Consider the following 24151-nt stretch of genomic DNA (forward strand, 5'->3'; position numbering starts at 1 on the left):
ATGCCAATGGAAGAAGACAAACAGAACCAGGCTGCAAGAGTCATTCAGAGGTGCTGGAAAAGATGTATTGTGAGTGTGAAGCACTATTTTATGTTTAATCATTTATTTTAATCATTAAACACTTAAGTAACAATTTTGATATTTTTCTCCTCTATAAACCAAAGTGGTGATGGAAAGTCTGCCAGGAGCAGGAACTCCTGTGGTGTGAATCCCACTTCCAGTACAGTTCCATACATAGGGCTGATGCTGGCCATAAAACTTAATAGAGAGTTAACTATCCACAGAAGCCTGCAGATACAGTATATTACAAATGATATGTAATTTTATATTTGTGACGGGTTGGATCACAGAAACCCCCCTGGGAACTGCCACCTGATGTGCCAAGACTACTTCTATTCCTGTTTTCCCTGCCAGCTCAGGACTCCAGCACCCTGCCTTGCTGAGCCAGACACTCCCGTCTGCTCCAACACAGACCCAGGGTCTGAATTACTTGCCCCAAAGCTGCAGGTTTACCTGAAAACAGCTCACAGAAATGTGCTTGTCTTTAGCACTCAGATGCCCAACTCCCAATGGGGTCTAAACCCAAATAAATCCGTTTTACCCTGTATAAAGCTTATGCAGGGTAAACTCAAATTGTTTGCCCTCTATAACACTGATAGAGAGATATGCACAGTTGTTTGCTCCCCCAGGTATTAATACATACTCTGAGTTAATTAACAGGTAAAAAGTGATTTTATTAAATACAGAAAGTAGGATTTAAGTGGTTCCAAACAGTAACAGACAATACAAAGTAAGTCACCAAGCAAAATAAAATAAAATGCGCAAATCTATGTCTAATCAAACTAAATACAGATAAGATCCTCACCAGTTCCAGAATGCTCCCTTTTACAGGCTAATCTCCTTTTAGCCTGGATCCAGCAATCACTCACACCCCCTGTAGTTACTGTCCTTTGTTCCAGTTTCCTTCAAGTATTCTGGGGGGTGGAGAGGCTCCTTCTTTAGCCAGCTGAAGACAATGGTCCTGGTTAATGGGAGTCATCAAGATTCCAAACCACCATTAATGGCCCACACTTTGCATAATTACAATAGGCCCTCAGAGTTATATTTTATATTTCTAGTTTTAGATACAAGAGTGGTACATTTATACAAATAGGATGATCACACTCAGTATATTATAAGCTTTGTAATGATACCTTACAAGAGACCTTTTGCATAAAGCATATTCCAGTTACATTATAATCACTTATTATCATGTTTTTATAAAACCATATAGACTGCACAACATCACAATATTGTCAAAAGCAGGTAGAATTCTATAGCTGCCACAGGAAAAAAAATCACATCACATTACCAAAGGGGGATGGTGTATTCATTTAGGGGGAATGTGTGGGCTTCCTTCAGCAGTGTTTTGGTCTTTTTATACTGTGTTCTGCACAGTCTATAGTAGCGCATAGCATGCAGTGAGGCACTGATTACAATAGCTTTAGGAACAGAGGGACAGCCCTCATCAGTAGGGTGGGTGACTACTGTATTACTGGGGAAAGTTTCCATTTAAAGAGTTATAAGTTGTTAATGATGGGACGATGGTAAAGAGAAGCAAAGGAGGAAGTTGGACAGAAATGGGAAGTGTAAAAGGCACTTAGATACCATGGTAATAACCTAGTTCACAGAGAAAGAAATGGACAGACTTTTAAAAAGTTATTGTAAAGGTAATCCCCTAAGTCCAAAGCTGAGGAAGAAAAGGTGGTCTCGTGGGGAGTCTTACCAAAGAGATCTTCTCAAAGATAACTATGGTAAATTAGGAGATTTAGATGCTCTACTTTAAAATTCCCCCTAGTATATGGCAGCAATTCCATGCTTTTAATTTGTATCCATATGCATTTCTTTCTCTGAAAGCCCTCTCACTTTTAACTCACTCTGACTTAATACCAAAATAAACAATATAAACTTAAGTATCAGAGGGGTAGCTGTGTTAGTCTGGATCTGTAAAAAGCAAGAAAGAGTCCCGTGGCACCTTACAGACTAAAAGACGTATTGGAGCATAAGCTTTCGTGGGTGAATACCACCACGAAAGCTTATGCTCCAATACGTCTGTTAGTCTATAAGGTGCCACAGGACTCTTTCTCGCAATATAAACTTTTTCAAATATGCACTAGACTCAGTTTTTGTTACACATATTTGACTGAATTCACCAGTGCTGTAACGCTATTAATTTTACTCTTCAGGACTGGGATGAGTACACCAGGCACAAGTTTAACTCTGTGAGACCATTTGATGAATTGTGCCCCACACTGTCCTAAATTCTGTGTGGTTTGACATGGGAAAACCCCGAATAGTGTCATGACTATGTTCAAAATCTGGAAAAAATCCAGGGACAATAGTTTTTCTTGGTATATTTATACTTCTCTACAGAATGTCCGTGTCTTTCGATACTACAAAGAACTAATAGGCTTTAGAGGAGTTGGGGACCCTCATCTTCTGATGAAATGCATTGACCCTAGAGAGGTAAGGGCTATATTTACTGATGTATTTTCATTGCTATATTTGTGTACATGTTACACATGTACTGTACAATATAGTTCAAGATGTTAGTGTTTTAATTTTAATTTCATAGAATCATAGAATATCAGGGTTGGAAGGGACCTTAGGAGGTCATCTAGTCCAACCCCCTGCTCAAAGCAGGACCAATCCCCAACTAAATCATCCCAGCCAGGGCTTTGTCAAGCCTGACCTTAAAAACCTCTAAGGAAGGAGATTCCACCACCTCCCTAGGTAACCCATTCCAGTGCTTCACCAGCCTCCGAGTGAAAAAGTTTTTCCTAATATCCAACCTAAACCTCCCCCACTGCAACTTGAGACCATTACTCCTTGTTCTGTCATCTGGTACCACTGAGAACAGTCTAGATCCATCCTCTTTTGGAACCCCCTTTCAGGTAGTTGAAAGCAGCTATCAAATCCCCCCTCATTCTTCTCTTCTGCAGACTAAACAATCCCAGTTCCCTCAGCTTCTCCTCATAAGTCATGTGTTCCAGCCCCCTAATCATTTTTGTGGCCCTCCGCTGGACTCTTTCCAATTTTTCCACATCCTTCTTGTAGTGTGGCGCCCAAAACTGGACCCAGTACTCCAGATGAGGCCTCACCAATGTTGAATAGAGGGGAATGATCACATCCCTCAATCTGCTGGCAATGCCCCTACTTATACAGCCCAAAATGCCGTTAGCCTTCTTGGCAACAAGGGCACACTGTTGACTCATATCCAGCTTCTCATCCACTGTAACCCCTAGGTCCTTTTCTGCAGAAATGCTGCCTAGCCACTCGGTCCCTAGTCTGTAGCAGTGCATGGCATTCTTCCGTCCTAAGTGCAGGACTCTTCACTTGTCCTTGTTGAACCTCATCAGATTTCTTTTGGCCCAACCCTCTAATTTGTCTAGGTCTCTCTGTATCCTATCCCTACCCTCCAGCATATCTACCACTCCTCCCAGTCTAGTGTCATCTGCAAACTTGCTGAGGGTGCAGTCCACGCCATCCTCCAGATCATTAATGAAGATATTGAACAAAACCGGCCCTAGGACCGACCCTTGGGGCACTCCGCTTGATACCGGCTGCCAACTAGACATGGAGCCATTGATCACTACCCGTTGAGCCCGACCATCTAGCCAGCTTTCTATCCACCTTATAGTCCATTCATCCAGCCCATACTTCTTTAACTTGCTGGCAAGAATACTGTGGGAGACCGTATCAAAATCTTTGCTAAAGTCAAGGAATAACACGTCCACTGCTTTCCCCTCATCCACAGAGCCAGTTATCTCGTCATAGAAGTCAATTAGGTTAGTCAGGCATGACTTGCCCTTGGTGAATCCATGCTGACTGTTCCTGATCACTTTCCTCTCCTTGAAGTGCTTCAAAATGGATTCCTTGAGGACCTGCTCCATGATTTTTCCAGGGACTGAGGTGAGGCTGACTGGCCTGTAGTTCCCCGGATCCTCCTTCTTCCCTTTTTTAAAGATGGGCACTACATTTGTCTCACTATCTTTTATTTGGGGAATAGTATTGGGAGACAAGGATCATTACAGCATTATAAATCAAATACAATTTTTGACTGTTCCATCATTTGAAATCCAAGATTTACTGATGTAGGATAGTATCAGAGGGGTAGCCATGTTAGTCTGGATCTGTAAAAAGCGACAAAGAGTCCTGTGGCACCTTATAGACTAACAGAAGTATTGGATGTAGGATACTTTGTGGATTGCACACAACTGAAACTATATGCCCCAAAAGAAATATATAGTAGTTACAAAAGAAAGTATCAGTAAACAACAAAAGTAAAAGCATATCCAAGGTAGAATTAGAGGGAAAAAGGAAAGGAGAAGGCTGAGCCCATAGAAGTCAGTTGTTTTCTAGGAATTGAGGACACCAACTCATTTCATATAGAGAGGCCATTTAATAGCTAACAGATGGTAAAAAGCATTTGGGGTTCAATCTGACTCGTACTGTTTCAGACCAAGCCCAATTATTTTCAGAGCATGTTGTAAAAATTATCTTTCTGCAAAAGCCTTTGTGCAATAAATTGCCCCAAGGAAATAGTCACATAGGAAATGCTGACTCGATAAAAACAGTGGCCCATCTAGACCAGTATCTGATGCTTGAGTGGATATGCAAAAAAACTTGCAGTAGGCAGTTATAGGAAAACCCACCCCTCAGGAAAGTTTCTTCCTATTCCTCAATAACTAGAGGCTGACTTGTGGTCAGATGTATGAGAGTTTTTTATTGCTTCCAGAACTCTTGCTTACTTTAAAAAAATTATGTATTGTTATCACTCCAAATATTCACGTTATCCATATAAATGCCTTATCCCTCCTTGGAAGAAATACTACAACAAGAACAAGAGTGAAAGAGAAAATCTTCTCCCTCACCCTAAAAAACAATTAAACAAAAAACAGTAATATAACGAAGAAGCAAGAAAGAGAGTCAATTATAGACATCACTCTGTGAACCCTACTTATTGTTTCTTGTCCTCAGATGCTACGGTGATGGATGTCTTAAGTAGATATGGAGAAAATTTAATCAAAGCCATTGCTCGCCCACCTTCACTTGTTTGCTTCTTGCATGCCACAGTATGATGTCCACACCATACTGCAGAGAGCAGAATGAGGCCCATTATTCTGCCTTTTAAACTTTTTACATACTTCAATTTATAGATGAAAGCCTTTTTCATCTAGAAAACACGGCACTTCCAAAAGAATAAAATATCAACCTATTTATATTGTGTGCATCCCTATTAATATGATATTGGACTTATGTCAGAGAAGAATCTAAACACATCTTTATGTATGACGAACTAAATTATTTAACTGTCCATTACTGTATCTTTCTGTCTTGTTTTGGAAGCATTGTGGATTAATGTCTTTTTCTTCTTGCAGGCAGAGTTACTAGATGCTGCAGCAGGTGTTTATATCCGATTCAGACTAGGTGGTGTAAGTAGCGTTTTAAAGAATATTGAAATATTGACATTGATTCTATATCTAGGTAATCACAACTTAATGGACTTATATTAATTGTATTCTAACAAACTAGCAAGGTTAGTATTTTATAACCAGGGTGCCTGAAATTAGCCTCCTAAATCCATTCTTAAGGACCTGACTAAATGGTCTGAATTTTCAGTTGGATTTGTGGGTGCTCTCACTGCTCTGGATTTGATAATCAGGGGTGTAGTCCTGGCCTTATTGATGTCTGTCAAGGCTGTATCCCCACTTTGAACTTTAGGGTACAAGTGTGGGGGCCTGCATGAAGACTTCTAAGCTTAACTACCAGCTTAGATCTGGTCCGCTGCCACCATTCCCACAAGCTAATTCCCTTCCCTGGGAAGCTTTGAGAAACCTTTCACCAATTCCCTGGTGAATACAGATCCAAACCCCTTGGATCTTAAGACAAGGAGAAATTAACCATCCCCTCCTTTCTCCCACCAACTCCTGGTGAATACAGATCCAAACCCCTTGGATCTTAAAACAAGGAGAAATTGACCCTTCCCCCCTTCTTCCTTTCACCAACTCCTGGTGAATACAGATCCAGCTCCCTTGGATCTAAAAACAAGGAAAAATCAATCAGGTTCTTAAAAAGAAGGCTTTTAATTAAAGAAAAAGGTAAAAATCATCTCTGTAAAATCAGTATGGAAAATAACTTTACAGGGTAATCAAACTTAAAGAGCTCAGAGGACCCCCCTCTAGTCTTAGGTTCAAAGTACAGCAAACAAAGATAAACACTCTAGTAAAAGGTACATTTACAAGTTGAGAAAACAAAGTAAAACTAAGATGCCTTGTCTGGCTTTTTACTTACAAGTTTGAAATATGAGAGACTTGTTTAGAAAGATGGGGAGAACCTGGATTTATGTCTGGTCCCTCTCAGTCCCAAGAGCGAACAACCCCTTAAACAAAGAGCACAAACAAAAGCCTTCCCCCCCCCCCCCAAGATTTGAAAGTATCTTGTCCCCTTATTGGTCCTTTGGGTCAGGTGTCAGCCAGGTTACCTGAGCTTCTTAACCCTTTACAGGTAAAAGGATTTTGGAGTCTCTGGCCAGGAGGGATTTTATAGTACTGTACACAGGAGAGCTGTTACCCTTCCCTTTATAGTTATGACAATGTCAACAGGAGTTTTTCCACTGGTTTTAATGGGGCCAGGATTTCACCCCAAACCTTTATTTAAGTGACTAAATATGGATTTAGTTTGAAAATTTTGACCCAAGAGTCTGCTTAGATTTTGGTCTTAAGTATTTGCCTATTAGTATTAGACAGCTGAACAGTCACTCTGGAATAGCACAAGCCCTGTGTAAGAGTCTCCTGCTTTCAAAATATCTAATACAGGATTGTAAATCTATTGCTACAGCACTTGAAATAGCTGGAAAGAAGCTGATTTATTGCTAATATTCTTCCCTGCTGCCTGGCTAGCAATTTCTAGTAAATTGCATTTGGCAGACTTCTACCCTGTAATTATTTGGTTTCTGCTTCTGACCTACTCTTCCCTGGCTAATACCAACTTATGAATAATACATCATTAGTAAACCTCACCTTGATGACATATGTTATTAATAAAACATCAGAGCAACAGTTTGCTCTCTGGTGGAAGGCACAGTGTAGAGATCAAGGTGTCTGAGCTGATTTATTACTTACAAGATTATCCAGTTCAGTGACAGTAAGCGTGGAGGTGGATGAAGTTTTTAGATTGGAATTATGGAGCCAACATATTCTTTTCTTTACTTACCAAACATTAGCACCATGACAAAATATAAATTTGAAAAATGGTTATTTTAATCAGAACTGTCCTAGCATTTTAAGCTGTCGTATTTGCAATATATTTACAAGACTGTCTAACATGACCTTATGTTTCTAGGTTTCCATCTCTACTGTTAGAGAGACATACATGATTATCTTTCATCATAACATTTTCCATTTAAAAAGTAATATTAGCAGAGGGAGAGAATGTATGCTTTAATTACCTATTATTCCTCTTTGAAAGTTCTTTAACTCCCTCACAGATTGTCAGTCTATACTCCATCACCTCCATGTCAGTCTTCACAATAGGCATTCAGGAGTTCTAGGAAGAAAAATCATGGGTTAGACAGAATTTTCCCCTTTCTCATCTATTTACTACTAAGAGATTTGGACTATGGAAACAGGGCTGCTAATCTATATACTTCAATTGAGAACATACCAGATGGACCAGGACTTGTCAATGAAATTACAGCACCTCTGACTGAGAGAGTGGGTTGCTTGAAACCAAACCAACAAAACAAAAAAAACCCTCTCAGTTCTTTAAAACCCATTTAGCCATCCAAGCAGCTAAATTAGTTTCACTGCAGAAATTATTACAGGTTATAATCTAATTTATTAATGTATTTTCTCATCTTTAGATCATCAGTACGGTCCATTAAGTAAAAGTATTAATTTGCATGTACTAGCACCTTTTATCTGAGGCTATCAAATTGCTTTACAAAGACTAACTAATCCTCAGAATAGGCATCTGAGAGAAGTAAATTATTATCGCTATTTTACAGACAGGAAAACTGATGAAAAGAAAGGTTATATGACTTACTCCAGGGGTCAGCAACCTACGGCACATGTGCCAAAGGTGGCATGCGAGCCAATTTTTGATGGCACGCGGCGGCGGGCTGAGCAGCTCAGCCCACCACCGCTCTGGGGTTCCGGATCCTGCCCCGTTGCCAGCCAGGGTCCCGGCCGCCGGCCCCACTCAGCGCCCGCTGCCGGCCTGGGGACCCTCAGGGAAACCCAGGCTGGCAGCGGGCACTGAGTGGGGCCAGCGGCTGAGATCCCAGCTGGCAGGAGCCGGCGGCTGGAACTCCAGAGTGGAGGCAGGCTGAGCCGCTCAGCCCGCTGCTGTCCTGGGGTTCCATTCACTCAGCCGGCTGCGGGCTGAGCGGGGCCAGTGTGGGGCTGAGCAGCTCAGTCTGCTGCCAGTCTGGGGTGCCAGCAGCACTCAGCGGGGTGCCAGCAGCACTCAGCCTGCTGCTGGTCTGGGGTTCCGGCTGCCGGCCCCACTCAGCCTCCTGCCGGGCTGGGTGAGCAGAACCCCAGGCTGGTAGCGGGCTGAGAGGGGCCGGTGGCCGGGATCCCGGCTGGCAGAAGCTGGCGGATGGAACCCCAGACCGGCAGCAGGCTGAGCAGGGCCTGGAATCCTTGTCTGGGGTTCCAGCCACCAGCCCTGCTCAGTCCGCTGCCGGTCTGAGGTCCCGGCCGCTGGCACCACTCAGCCCGCTGCCAGTCTGGGGTTCCATTCACCCAGACCGGCAGTGGGCTGAGTGGGGATGGTGGCCAGGACCCCAGACCGGCAGCGGGCCGAGCCGCTCAGCCCGCTGCCGGTCTGGGGTTCCGTCCGCCAGCTCCTGCCAGCCGGGATCCCAGCCACCGGTCCCCCTCAGCCCGCTACCAGCCTGGGGTTCTGCTCACCCAGGCTGGCAGGAGGCTGAGCGGGGCCGGTGGCTGGGACCCCGACTGGCAAGGAGTCAGCAGCCGGAACCCCAGACCGGCAGCAGGCGGAGTGCTGCCGGCACCCAGACTGGCAGCGGACTGAGCCACTCAGCCCCCCGCCATCCCCGCTCAGCCCGCCACCGGCCCGCTCAGCCCGCTGCCGGCTGAGTGAATGGAACCCCAGACCAGCAGCGCGCTGAGCAGGGCCAGAGGCTGGACCCCAGACCGGTAGCAGGCTGAGCGGGGCTGGTGGCTGGAACCCCAGACAAGGATCCCAGGCAAGGATCACACTAATTGATAAGATCTGCATTTTAATTTTATTTTAAATGAAGCTTCTTAAATATTTTAAAAACCTTATTTACTTTAAATACAACAATAGTTTATTTATATAATATAGACATAGAGAGAGACCTTCTACAAACGTTAAAATGTATTACTGGCACGCAAAACCTGAAATTACAGTGAACTTGGCACACCACTTCTGAAAGGTTGCCGACCCCGACTTACTCAATTCACACAGCGAGTTTGCAGTGTACCTGGAAGTAAAACCCACAAATACAGACTCACAGTCCCTATTCTAGCTACTGTGCACACTTAACTTTTCATTTTTAAATATTTTTCAATTCCATTTCTCTTCCCAATAAACTTCCTCCATTCAGTTCAGAAAAATAAACATTATAAGAGAAACAATAAATACTCATAAATGTTGTGTATTCTTGTGACAACACACCAAAGACCTTGCACTCGCTTAGAGTTAATGGCAAAACTCCCACTGATTTCACTGAGTTGAGGATTGGATCTTTAATTTCACTCAGAATTGTAATCAGCCAATCAAACCTTCCAATTTCAGCCTATCCTGTACGGTGTTAAGCTACTTTGAAATGGGTAAAGGAACAGTTTCATGGCTTTTGTAAACCCGTTTATGTCAACAGAGTTAAACAAGGTATTAATCTGACAATTTTTTGAAAAAGTAGGAACATTTGTTTATAACACACTCTGTCACTAACTGGATCTCTCACTTTCAAGTGTGATATTTCTTTACAGACTAAATATCCTCCAAGTATATATTACAAAATATTCACTTATAGACCCATTGTGGATATGTGTGCTAACAGCCCTAAAGATTATACAAAGCCAGCATACAAACAGCTGCTGCCAGAGGCTATTCATGGAAAGATTTGGAAAGATGACCGCAGTGGCTGGTACAAGCGTGTGGAGAATAATGGTTGGAGACTGCTTTCGATCAGAGTAAGCAAAGAATAGCATTTACATTTTTTCTTTAAAATGTTAACTTATTTTTCTTACATAACCTACACATTATGGAGATTTAATTTCACTCACTATATGGATCACTTCATAATGTGTGGGATCTTTATTTCCATTTGAAATAATGACCTATGGTAATAGTCACTCCTTGTGAGATGTTATAATTATATCATGATCATTTATTTATAACATGTTCCTCATCACCAGGTCACTGAACAACATAATAAATAGAATATGATTAAATTACCATAAGTACCGTACTATAAGATCTTGTGCTGAATATGAAATAGACCTGTTTATTAAAGTACAATATAATACTTAAATATTAAAATACAATTTCATACTTCTCCATATTAAGGTATAATTTTGTTTGGATTAAAAATCTGCAAGAGGAGTCAATGTACTTTTCTCTAATACAATGTATAGCTTGAAATATAAAACATATTGAAATTATGTTATGTTAAAATTAAGCCATTTATGTTTTGTTAAATTCTTTTGGAAATAATTGGTAATATTTTTAAAGGTGAAAGGTTTGTACAAACATAACACAGAGTAATTACAGAATTTAATTAGTTATTCAGGGAATTATTTGGACCCCAAGAATGACTATGAACAGTATATCTCCATTTCAATTATCAATCGTCAGATGATTTAGGGCTGGATTACTTGGTATCTGAAGGTTTGTGGAGGTAAAGGCAGGTCTAAGTCATCTTTCTCTCTTCTCTGTCCTGAGTCTGAGCTGGCAAGTTAGAGCAACCACAGGGCTGCACTAATGAACAGAATTCTTTTTCAGATATGATACACAGCATTACAACATTTAAATAATTTCTAATACACTGCATAGTGACATGAATCATTCGATGTGACACCATCAGACGTCTTCTCTAATCCTATTATTCTAACATACTCCACTTCTCCACTCCCTTAGCTCATTCTGTCCAGCCGCCTCTTCCAAGCAGGCATTTTGATGGGGTTGTTGAAGACAGTATACCAGTCTCCTCATTTCTGTCTGTTCCTCCTTTTTTATTTACCAATCACTTTTCCCACTTCCTAAGTGCCTGAACCCATATAACATTAGACCAGTAGGTCTTAAGCATGGTGGACTGAGGGTATGCCATCCAATTTACTTCAACCCTCCACCCACATCCCGTCCCTCTTCAGGGACCACTCTTGCAAGATTGCCCTTCAGTGGGAGGTTCAATCTCTGCTTCAGACAGGGGCCACAGAGGAAGTACTATTGGGCCTCAGAGTACAAGGCTTTTATTCCCATTATTTCCTGATCCCCAAGTCAAAGGAGGCCTCAGGCCCATCTTAGATGTAAGAGAGTTGAACAAATTGCTGAAGAAAATAAAATTCCGCCTGGTTACCCTAGTGACAATTATCCTTTCCCTGGAATAAGGAGACTGGTTTGATGCCCTTGACTTGAGGGATGCTTACTTCCATATCACAATATGTCCCAACCATAGAAAGTTTCTCAGGTTTGTGGTGAATGGTTGACACTATCAGTTCTGAGTATGTCTGTTCCGCCTGGCAGCTGCTCCTCAGGTATTCACAAAGTGCATGACAGTGGTAGTAGCTCATCTTCAGAAATCAGATGTCCATGTGTTCTCATACCTGGATGATAGATTGATCAGAGGTCAATCAGAATCTCAGGTCCTCTCCAGCATATTCACTGCTCTATCCATATTCAATGCTCTGGAGCTCTTAAGGAGTAGAGAAAAATCAATACTGAGGTCTATACAGACAATAGAATTTATTGGAGCAGTCCTCGACTCCACAAATCAGGTTTGAAACCATTCAGAATCTAGTACTTCAAATGAAAGCTTACCCGCTCACAACAGCATGCAAGTACCTCAGCCTGTTAGGTCACATGGCAGCATATATCTAGGTAGTGCAATACACCAGACTGCGACTCAGGATACTACAGACATAGCTGGCATCAGTATTTGCCCCGAATCGTCACCACTTGGACAAGGTGGTTCAAGTGCCAGAGCTAGTCCTGTTGTCTCTGGATTGGTGGACAGACCCTCTAAAAGTTTGTGTGGGCATTCCCTTCCTTCCAACACTCACTCTAGTCACGGACGCATCATCTCTAGGTTTGGAAGCTCATATTGGATCCCTGAAGACTCAAGGACTCTGTCACCTCCGGACCTAGAGGCTCACATAAATGTCAGGGAGTTACAAGCAGTACATCTAGCCTGCTCAACCTTCCTCTCCTACATGGAGGGAGGGGGAAGTCTGTGGAATATGACAGACAACTCAGTGATTATATTTTATATAAACAATCAAGGAGGGGCATGGTCAACCCAGCTCTGCCAGGAGGCAGTTCGCCTCTGGGACTTCTGTATAACCCACTCAATTCACCTCAAAACTGTTTCCCTTCCAGGGAAGCAAAACACACTGGCAGATCAGCTGAGCAGATCCTTCACCAATCAACACGAGTGGAATTGACATGTGCAGTCACTCAAAGAAGAAACGGTTACATACCTTTCTATAACAGTTGTTCTTTGAGATGTGTGACACATGTCTATTCCATGACCCATCCGCCTTCCCCTCTATATCAGAGTACATCCAGTATGAAGGAACTGAGGGAGGTCAGGAGCAGCTCCACCCTCTTACATCAGCGTGCGGTTGTGCACAGCAACAGGAGGGCACTTGAGCCACCCCAATGGGTACTGCTGAGGGGAAAATCTCCGACATTTGTGCACGAGGTGTGCACACACCTATAGTGGAAAGGACATATGCAACACATCTTGAAGAACAACAGTTACAGAAATGTAGGTAACCCTTTCCTTCCATAATAATAAGACTTTGCATATACATAGTGACACCTTTCATCCAAAGATCTCCAAGTACTTTACAAAAGTGGGCAAATGTTACTATCTCTATTTTACAAATGAGGAAACTGAGGGGCAAAGAAGTTAAGTGACTTGCATAGGTCACAGAGAGTCAGTGGCAGTGTAGGGAATAGGAATCAGACTTCTGACTCATGTTCTCTTATTCTAGGCATAAAATCATGCTTTTTACTTCCTCCCTCTTCCCTATTACATCTATCCCTATGCCTATTCCTTTAATCCTGTCTAGTGGTAGCCTCTGAATAACAGTTCTGGAGCTTCTCTGAGAAACCTAATCTGTGTTTGGCCATTATTTGTGTGATGATTATATAACTTCTCAGTATGTTATCCATGAGATTTTTCTCTCCACTATATTAAACAGATTATCAGCTATTAAAGAATCAGTATTCTTTTTATGCAGAAATTTACCAAGGCAAGGAGCAATTACCATTGAATTAATGTTTGCAAGAGAAAATATACTCCTTGCATGTTTAGCTTTGTGTCTTTCAAGTTACTGATAAGATAATGTATCTTATGCTGAACAGATAAGCAAAACAGGCAAGTGGTAAATCTTTAATTATTCTCAATGTAAAGGACCAGTCAGGGGGTTTATAAATGAGAAGACATGCCCAGGGGTGTAGTGGGGAAGAAAATCAGTAATGGTGTTTTTGTGAAACTAGTCCAAACAATACATCACATTTGCCAGCAGTTTTGGAGGACCATAGATCCTGTAACTGATGAGGACAACACAAAGGAAAAGGAATGCCATTACTCTAAGTTGAAGAGGAAACAAGACATTGACCGGAGAAGAAAAAGGAGAAAAATTGAATGGATGACAAAAATGTGAGTTGATGCAATTTTCAGACTGGTCATGGGTCTTTTCAGAAATCATTAGCTTTCATGGATAAATGATCTTAAAACGCCGTATAACTGTGTTATAAGTAATGAAGTTGTATATCACTACCAAGTCCTGTTGAACTTCCAAATGGAGCTAGTTCCATTTGGGGCAGCAGGATGTTGCCTCTTCTATATCTGAGACTGGATAGCTCCTGGAGGAGCTATTATTTTATTGGTTAGATCCCTCTGCAGCTATGCACTGGCGGCTGTGGAGGCAACGCAGAAGGAGGTGATGTGACATTGGGCTGTACTATCTGCCATGTGGATTTCCGCATAAATATCTGGGAGCATAGAGAAAGACAGCATCACAGAGGGTGATAGTTCTTCCCAAGTTCTATTCAGAAAAGAGGAACCCCACATATAGGCAGCTTCCTCTTCTGCTTGGAGATCACTGCCCCCATCATCTCTAGAATATAGCACCTCCTGCTCCCAGGAATTTTCATCTTGTTTCCCAGAGAAGATCACCCATATCTGGAATGGCTGTATAAGCCACTGGGAACAAGCTGAGAACAAGATCAGAAACATAACACCTTCATTCCAAGACACCAACCTATACACACAAACAATAGTCATTGAATCACTTGAGTGCAAGCAGGTTCACCATCTGTGACAAAGACAACTGCTGTTGCTATATGGTAGATTTGTATGGAATACCATGGAGCATTCCTAACTGAGATTGCCAATAGTTCATTTAATAAGAGAAATCTACCATGCAGCCTAAGAAGGGCAATAGTCTAACCAGAACCAAAAAAACATTGCTCAACACTCAAGACCTTGCAGCTATGGCCAGTGTCTAGCCTCCTTGTTCTATGCAAACTAATTAAGAAGCTAGCAAAAAACAGTCTCCAGTGGCTCCTATCAGTTGCCAGAATCCCGGATCCATCTGAGTCAGGCTTCTGACCAGGCCACAGTACAGACACATCACTTGTTGCTCTGTTAATGACATTCTTTGGTCCATAGATAAGGAAAGAACATCCATGCTCATCCTGTTGGACCTGTCTGACATTTGTTACTGCTGATCACTAAACTCTCTAGTCCAGCCTCCAAGAATTTGCAGGGTTGGGAAGGTCACACCCTGAAATAACTCAGGTCCTTCCTTTTAGACCAAACCAATAGCTACTTATGGGCAATTGTTTATCCACCTTCAAGGTCCTGACCAGTGGAATCCCACAGAATCTTCTCCCCTATATTATTTAACATCTATATTAAACCATGTTAAGTAGGTAGGAAGGCAGATAGAGCAATCATCTCTAATGCTAGCACAATGGAAGAAAAATTGTGGCTCCCAGTACAAAACAGTTATATTTTTATAACCCCTGCTTGAGTAGGCCAAATTTTATAGTCTGTTTTCTGAAGAGAGAAAACAAATTATTCCTTGGCATTAACCATTGTTTCAGGATCAGGTGGACATGTATAAAAAGTACACAACTGCAATCCCAAGTGCCTCCGTCACCAAACAGGCATACCACTGGGTGTCATTTAACTGGACATTCATTTTATTTTAAAGATTACTACAAAATTAATGTATTAGAAAAAATATAGCATGCAGAGGTATATTTGGGGGGGAGGGATAGCTCAGTGGTTTGAGCATTGGCCTGCTAAACCCAGGGTTGTGAGTTCAATCCTTGAGGGGGCCACTTAGGGATCTGGGGCAAAAATCAGTACTTGGTCCTGCTAGTGAAGGCAGGGGGCTGGACTCGATGACCTTTCAAGGTCCCTTCCAGTTCTAGGAGATGGGATATCTCCATAAATTATTAGGTATGAGTTTTATATAGTAACATATTCACAGATTCTAAGGGTCAGAGAAATCTCTAGGATCAGTTCCACTAGCCTGACTTCCTGCATAACATAGGCTATAGAATTTATACAAGCCCTTATTTGTTTTTTCGAGAGGGATAACAGTATTGTGCTGCACATCACCAGTTTCAAACACATCGGCTTAACACGGATTCATCAGAATTAAGCTTACATATGTCTATATTGTAATGCAGTACCCACCTCATCACATCTAACATAATGCTACTCTCACTTTGAGGAGGAGAACACGACTCCACTTTCGCCAGAGTTTCAGCAGCACAACACAACAAGCTGCTGTAATGGAAATGTTAAAGTTCCTCTTACCCCAGCCAAAGAAACAAGATAATAAGTTGATCCCAAATTACAGTCTATGAAGCAGATGATTATTTCTGGGTGTCACTGGGTCACCATAATGAGCATTTTAAAAATAATGGGCTAAATCTTTCATTCCTTACTCAGACAAAACTTTCCTTGGAGAGACCAGGTGTGGGAAGTAATATCTTTTATTGGACCAACTTCTGTTGGTCAGAGAGACAAGCTTTTGAGCTTACACAGAGCTCTTCTTCAGGTCTATTGAAGTCAATGGGAATTTGCATTGGCACTAGAAAAGGTTCAGAAAAGGGCAACTAAAATGATTAAGGGTTTGGAACGGGTCCCATATGAGGAGAGATTAAAGAGGCTAGGACTTTTCAGCTTGGAAAAGAGGAGACTAAGGGGGGATATGATAGAGGTATATAAAATCATGAGTGATGTGGAGAAAGTGGATAAGGAAAAGTTATTTACTTATTCCCATAATACAAGAACTAGGGGTCATCAAATAAAATTAATAGACAGCAGGTTTAAAACAAATAAAAGGAAGTTCTTCTTCACGCAGCGCACAGTCAACTTGTGGAACTCCTTACCTGAGGAGGTTGTGAAGGCTAGGACTATAACAGAGTTTAAAAGAGAACTGGATAAATTCATGGTGGTTAAGTCCATTAATGGCTATTAGCCAGGACGGGTAAGGAATGGTGTCCCTAGCCTCTGTCTGTCAGAGGGTGGAGATGGATGGAAGGAGAGAGATCACTTGATCATTGCCTGTTAGGTTCACTCCCTCTGGGGCACCTGGCATTGGCCACTGTCGGTAGACAGGATACTGGGCTAGATGGACCTTTGGTCTGACCCGGTACTGCCTTTTTTATGTTCTTATGTTCTTATGCCAGAAAAAGGAATAAGCCTACAGCAGTGGTTCCCAAACTGGGGTTCATGAAATGTTACAGGGGGTTCTCGGGGAAAAATTCCCTAATGGCGGACAGAGCTGTCCCTAGGGACCCCGGGCAGCACAGTGCCAGCAGCTTCCAAGAGCTAAGCAGATTTGCAAGCATACCTATCACACTGAGGAGATTTAAACTTCAAGACTCCTATAAGAAATGGAAAGGGAGGTGGATATTTTTTGCTGTTTTTAAAATTAAATAGGCAGCTAGTATTGTTTTTAAAATTATTATGAAGAACAAGTTTGTTGTAACGTGCATTGTTTGTAAGGTGACCAGATGTCCCGATTTTATAGGAACAGTCCCAATTTTTGGGTCTTTTTCTTATATAGGCTCCTATTACCCTCCACCCCCGTCCCGATTTTTCACATTTGCTGTCTGGCCACCCTAATTGTTTGCCTGGACTGCTCAAGACCTGAATGCTTGTGTAGGAGGAACTCTTTGAGTTGGCTTTTTAAATACCTTCATGCTGTTTCACATCTGATAATCCTTGATGAAACATAGAAGCCTTGGCTTATAACAGGCTTATTCAAAGTGATATAAGCTACAAAAGTGAGATTTTGGAAGAGTGTTAGAATAATAGAATCATAGAATATCAGGGTTGGAAGGGACCTCAGGAGGTCATCTAGTCCAACCCCCTGCTCAAAGCAGGACCAATTCCCAACTAAATCATCCCAGCCAGGGCTTTGTCAAGCCTGACCTTAAAAACCTCTAAGGAAGGAGATTCCACCACCTCCCTAGGGAATCCATTCCAGTGCTTCACAACCCTCCTAGTGAAAAAGTTGTTCCTAATATCCAACCTAAACCTCCCCCACTGCAACTTGAGACCATTACTCCTTGTTCTTTCATCAGGTATCACTGAGAACAGTCTAGATCCATCCTCTTTGGAACCCCCCTTCAGGTAGTTGAAAGCAGCTATCAAATCCCCCCTCATTCTTCTCTTCTGCAGACTAAACAATCCCAGTTCCCTCAGCCTCTCCTCATAAGTCATGTGCTCCAGCCCCTAATAATTTTTGTTGCCCTCCGCTGGACTTTTTCCAATTTTTCCACATCCTTCTTGTAGTGTGGGGCCCAAAACTGGACCCAGTACTCCAGATGAGGCCTCACCAATGTCGAATAGAGGGGAATGATCACGTCCCTCGATCTGCTGGCAATGCCCCTACTTATACAGCCCAATGCCCAACACTTATACAGTGTTGCCGTTTTCATAATGTAATAAAAATACTGTAATGATAAATAATAATTAATAATAAATCGTGTGTAATAAGCATGTCATGAAAACAAATTTTGTATTTCCAAGATCACGGCTTTTATAATTTATACTCAGGCAAAGGAGAAAATCCTTGGAAATATTCATTTCTAGGAGGGGGTTCGCGAGACTTGACATTTTAGTGAAAGGGGTTCACAGGCTGTTAAAATTTGGGAACCACTGGCCTACAGAGATAGAAGAAAGAAATACCACTCTATTTTGAAAATGGTTGAAGTTCAGCTTTTGTCCCGTTCTGACCTGATATATAATTCAAATGGCATTCTTCTATGTAAAAGGCAGGGGACACACAATTGTTTTTGTAGTATAATTTTTAGTTACTTCCATTTATGTAATATCATAACATTACTCACCACAAAGAGGTTGCAAATCATTTCGAAGTGTGATGCCCAAAGAATTTCAATAAGCCTAAAATAGTTGGATTGTTTGTGGTGTTTAACAGTGTTTTCTTTAACAACAACAATCAGTTTTACCTTGTGATTTCTTTCTCCCTACATTACTGAGAGATGGGGCAGGCATGAAGAACGATGTATTCTTTTGAGAGGAAGAGGCAAGTCGGCCCATGTGTGTTCTTGCAAGTATCCTCCTTCCTAAACAAAGGGGAATAATTTCCCAAAGACAAGAACTAAGATATAGTATAAATGGGACACTCAGGTTTTCATCTACTCATTTATTCTAGGCTACTACTAGATTATCCTTCTCATAGGCATAGTCCTGGCATCATTAATGTACAGGGTCAAGACAGGTACTTTAAAATTTTAGGGAAATATTTATAAACGTAGCTTCTTCTAGGAGTTAGGTCATTTTTTACCCTCTCATATGCCTGAAATGGTCACCTCTGGGAAGATCTCTGTTTCAGTTGTATATCCAGTGTACAAATTGTTGTGTATGGTGTGGTGTACTGTTTAAAAAACCCAGAAGTCACTCTATATGGTGGTGGAGAAGGTGATGCCTACATAACTGTTATATCATTTTGTAAAATGCTTTGAGGATCATTTGGGATTAAAAAGTCTAATATATTTGATATTAAAATGATAAAAGAAAAAAATAGAATTTATATTTAAATTGTGTACACACATACTTGATTCTCTTCCTCTCAGTATGTCACCATTAAATCAAAGTTAATAATGACTAAGGTTCATAATATTTCTATTCACAGACCACCCATGTTATCCTTAGTTGGTTCTGCTAAAATAAGACAATATGTTGGGTTATAGTGCCCCTTACCGTCAGAAAATATAACTGTTCCAAGCAACCTGCAAAACAAATTCTTTTTTCACTATTAGGTATTATGCAGGAAGCTTGCGGGTCAAAACAGAGGACCCTACCACTGCAATCTTAATTCAGAGAAGTGCAGAAGGCATCGTCAATGCTGTTGAGAAAGGAGGAACAGACAATGTAATGGAATGGGAAGTGGATGAACTGTTGCAATGGACAAATGCACTTAACTTTGAAGAGTAAGTATTTTGTTTGTTTGTTTGTTTTCTTTCCCCTCTGAAGGACTTTATTATCTATGATAGAGCCCTGATGAGCCCCAGCTTCTCCCACTTTAAATCTTCTCCCTCCATTGTTCTGTACTGTGGCCTTGATCTTCTTGGAAATGTTTCAGCTTCCAAAAAGTTAACTTCCCAAAAGAATAAAATTGTGTTTAATTTCCAGGATTTTGTTAATTGTACCTTAAACTGAATGTGTGTTTATTTAATGTGCTTAGATATATTAGCCAGTGGAAAGAAATTGCAACAAGCAACTCATCAGCTAACTACCAGGGTAAGTGGTGCCAACTATAGTTGTGGTAAATGGCTTCAAACACAATTTTGCTCTCAAAAATTACTTTAAAAATTGCAGCTATGTTCCATGTTTATTGTGTCAATTATTTTTTCCATATCCACTATGCTTGGCTTCCAGGCAAAAATATTCTAATTCCCAATCATGCAAACTTGCCAAGAAATCAGTATATTTATCAGTATCATCAAGATCTGGTGATCTTTGTTATGAATATCAAAAGTGTAAGTTATTTTTAACCTAATATGTGAAAAGGAAAATGGAATGTAGAGTTCCAGAAAATATGAATAGCCTTTTCAAAGTCAACCCCTTTTTATTAAACTCAACTGTAACCAATTATGATTTACACATTTGCTTCTACAATCTGATTTGTTAACATTTCTCCAAACATCAGTATTGCTCATCTTTGAGAAAATAAATAAGTTCTGGTCTCGCTAGTCTTTTTAAAATTGAATTTCTGCATCATCTTTATTAGTAATGCATGTGTCTTTTTACAATCAGGTTTTATATGCAGTAATTTAGTTTCTCTTTTTTACATGTTTTTTCTCTGCTATTAGCAGGCCAGTAAACCTAAAATTAGACCTACCATATATGTTGGTTCACAGGCATATTATTTATTTGTATTATAGTAGTGCCTGGGATTCCCCAGTTGTGGATCAGGACCCCAATGTGCTAGGCACTGTACAAATACAGAACAAAAAAGACAGGCCCTGGCCCAAAGACCTTACTATCCAAGTAAGGCCTGGTTTTAAATATGCAAGAGCTATGCTTTCCAAGTGTTCCAATGTGGAAGATTCTTGTATAATTCATCTATCCATTTGAAAGACTCAAGGGGATACTCTATTTTAAACTAAAAATACACAAAACAGAATCTCTTGGGATGATGTAGTAAGATTTAGTTTCATTTATTAATGTGGGTTATTGCTGATATGTGACTCCATCACTAATGTATGTAATGCACGTGCACCCAGTATATTTTAAGACTAAATAAACCATATTCTTGGCTGTAGTTAGGTGGGAGCTGACAACCAGACAAAGGTGTGTGTGTGTGTGTTCTGTATGGGCTTAAGTATTATACTGTGTGTGGTACTTGGGCTATATCCATACTTAACACTTCCAGTACTAGGAGGAGCCCTGAACCCCTCCCCCAACCTGCCCGGAGGAGCCCAGGCCAGCCACAGCCGCGCCTCCCCTTCCCAGACCCCAAGCCGCCCCCGCAGGAAAATTCAAAAGCTCGTCTCTCTTCTGGAAGAATCTGAGCTTTTGATATGTGCCATGCAGGTTCCAGGGCAGCTTAGGAGGTGGTATCTGCTACTCAGCTTCCTGGGTTCATCAGTAATCTCCTTGGAGTCCAGGGAGATTTTAATATAATTTGATGAACCCAGGAAGCTGAGTAACGCATACTGTCTCCTCAGCCGCCCTGGAACCTGCATGGGGCATGATAATAAGCAAAAATTTCCCCCACCAAACCCGCAACTGGCATCCAGCAGCAGTGGCTGTGCCACGGGAGGCCTAATATAGCCGCCACCAATGGGCAAACACCTTACAGAAGTTTAAATACTACTTCAACCAAACTTGTAATCTCATCAAAAAAAGATATCAAGTTAGTTGATACCATGTTGATTTGCATTAATTACATTACCCTCCTTTAGCTGACTGTTAACTGAGTCCGGTATCAGGTGCTCTATTAGCTTGCCTGGTATTGATGTCAGACTGGCAGGCCTATAATTACCCTTTTCAAAAATTGGCACAACCTTAGCTTTCTTCCAGTCTTCTTGAACTTCCCCAGTGCTCCAAAATTTAGTGAAAATAGGCATTAATGGTGCAGCAAGCACCTCGGCCAGCTCCTTTAAAACTCTTTGATGCAAGTTATCTGGACCTGCTGATATAAAAATATCTAACTTCTGTTTAACATTTTCCAGTGATACTAGTAGAATGGAAAGAGTTTTATTATTACCAGATGAACAGAAATATTTATTGAACACCTCTGCCTTTTCTGAATTATTATTGATAATTCTACCATTTCAATCTAGTACTGGACCAGTACCATTATCAATATTCTTTTTGTTCCTAATATATTTTTAAAATTCCTTATTGTCCTTATTTCTGCTGCCCATGGAATTCTCCTTGTGTCCCTTGGCTTCCCTTATCAATTTTCTACAATTCCTAACTTCTGATTTATATTCATTACTATCAACTTTCCCTTTCTTCCATTTGTTGTATGTTATTTTCTATACCTGTCTTCACTTCCCTTCTAAACCAGGCTGTTTTTTAACCAGAACAGCCTTCTTCCTCAGTTGCGGGATTGTGGCTTTTGGGGCATCTAGTAAGGTGTTCTTAAATAATTCCCAAGTATCATTCACATTTTTCTATTTAAATTCTTCCTCTCCGCTAATAGCTCGTAATTGTTTTCAGCTTTGTGAAATTGGCCCTATTAAAGCACCAAGTATATATATTACTGGTCTGGATTTTATTCAGCTTGCACAATATAAATGTGATCAAGTCATAATCACTTGTACCTAAACTACATTAACATTTAGTTTGGTAATCAGTTCCTCTTTATCTGTTAGGACAAAGTCTAATATAGAATCCTCCAGTGATGGCTGCAACACTTTTTGAGTTAGGAAATTGTCATCTATAACGTTTAGAAATTACAAGGACATTTTAGTACTGGCAGCATTATCTAGCCATTAGTAAAGAGAGATTGGATAGTGCAATGGAATGTATAAAAAAATTGATTTTTCCACCGATTCTGGAAGAGGTCAGAGTTGTGGTTTTTTTTAATGTAATTTACTAAAATTGATGACTAATATTAAAACGATTGTACGACGCAAATAAAAAGCCTTGAGTATTTTTAATTAACAGTAATGCTGTCATCAGAGAAAACAATGTAAAAATATCTCAGTTATGCTACCACTGCTCCAGTGACAGAAACGCAGTTGCTGAAGCAGTAGGGAATCCAAAGTTAAATTGATATAAACCAGTTATAAGCTGATGTGTGCCCTCACAGGTGTTTCAATTGATTTAACAAAATTGATTTAAAAACAATTTTAGTTAAATCTGTGAAACTGTTGTGTGTAGACAAAGCCTTAGTTAAGTCAGGCAAGAACCACTCTTCTGTTTATTGGCCATCTTGACAAAGCAGCTCACAATGACGCTCTATTTAGACATTATGCAGTGACCTGGGCTGTATTAATATGCACCATCTCATAGAAGATTGGAGGGTGGTGGGACAAGTCAAAAGAAGGCCAAGATACAAATAAAGGGCCAAATTCTGCTCTCATTTGCACTGTGTAAATCCAGAATAACTCTGTTGAGTTCTATAGATTTACTAATGAGTTACTCCACTGGGAAAAGCAACAAAGAGTCCTGTGGCACCTTATAGACTAACAAATGTATTGGAGCATAAGCTTTCGTGGGTGAATACCCACTTCGTCAGACGCATGACGCTTTTCCACTGGGAAAGTAGAATTTGGCCCATAGTTTATTCTTGGGGGGGGAGGGGGGGAGAAAAGGAGAATATCTTTCATTGTTGGAAAATTAGACTGTATTTGCATTTGATTTTTTAACAATGGTATAGAATAAAAGAAAAAATAAAGCACTGCTAGCAAGGTATGTTTCCTAAATTTGTTTTTGTTCATCCTAATTTCCTCCATCTCGCTAACACAAACAGAACTTTTTAAGCAGGGTTATTCAAGTGTGCTGAGTTTCTGAGTTTAATCTTTGTTATTTTAAAACAGAATTATATGTTGTTGTTTTTTAAAGTTACATGTATGAATATTGTAGAGAGAAAAGAACTATGATAGCTCAAAGTGTAACTGTGGGACAGTTAGTTTAAATAATATCTATATTACCTCTCACAGATTTTTCTGACCTATATTTCAATTATTTTTTTTAGGTTTCCAGTTTATTGTATCACAACATGATCCATGTGAATTCTCACAGCTATCCCATGGAAACATCCAGGAAACACCAATCCCTAATCCATTACCTTTAAATGAAACAGACTTCAAGTCAGGGACATCTATAACACCATTAAACTCACCTTGTAATCTCCCAATGGATAACAATTCTGAATGA

General features: G+C 40.7%; 1 protein-coding gene across 1 annotated transcript; it reads left to right on the forward strand.

The window, feature by feature from the left end:
* Positions 1–24151, forward strand: C1H11orf65 (chromosome 1 C11orf65 homolog). Its single transcript, XM_065397432.1, has 8 exons — positions 1–69; positions 2413–2505; positions 5421–5474; positions 10023–10226; positions 13788–13921; positions 19576–19746; positions 20001–20056; positions 23970–24151. Exons 1-8 carry the CDS (start codon positions 1–3, stop codon positions 24149–24151), a joined length of 963 nt encoding a protein of 320 aa, XP_065253504.1.

The sequence above is a fragment of the Emys orbicularis genome, chromosome 1, assembly GCF_028017835.1.
Source record: "Emys orbicularis isolate rEmyOrb1 chromosome 1, rEmyOrb1.hap1, whole genome shotgun sequence".
Taxonomy (NCBI): Eukaryota; Metazoa; Chordata; order Testudines; family Emydidae; genus Emys; species Emys orbicularis.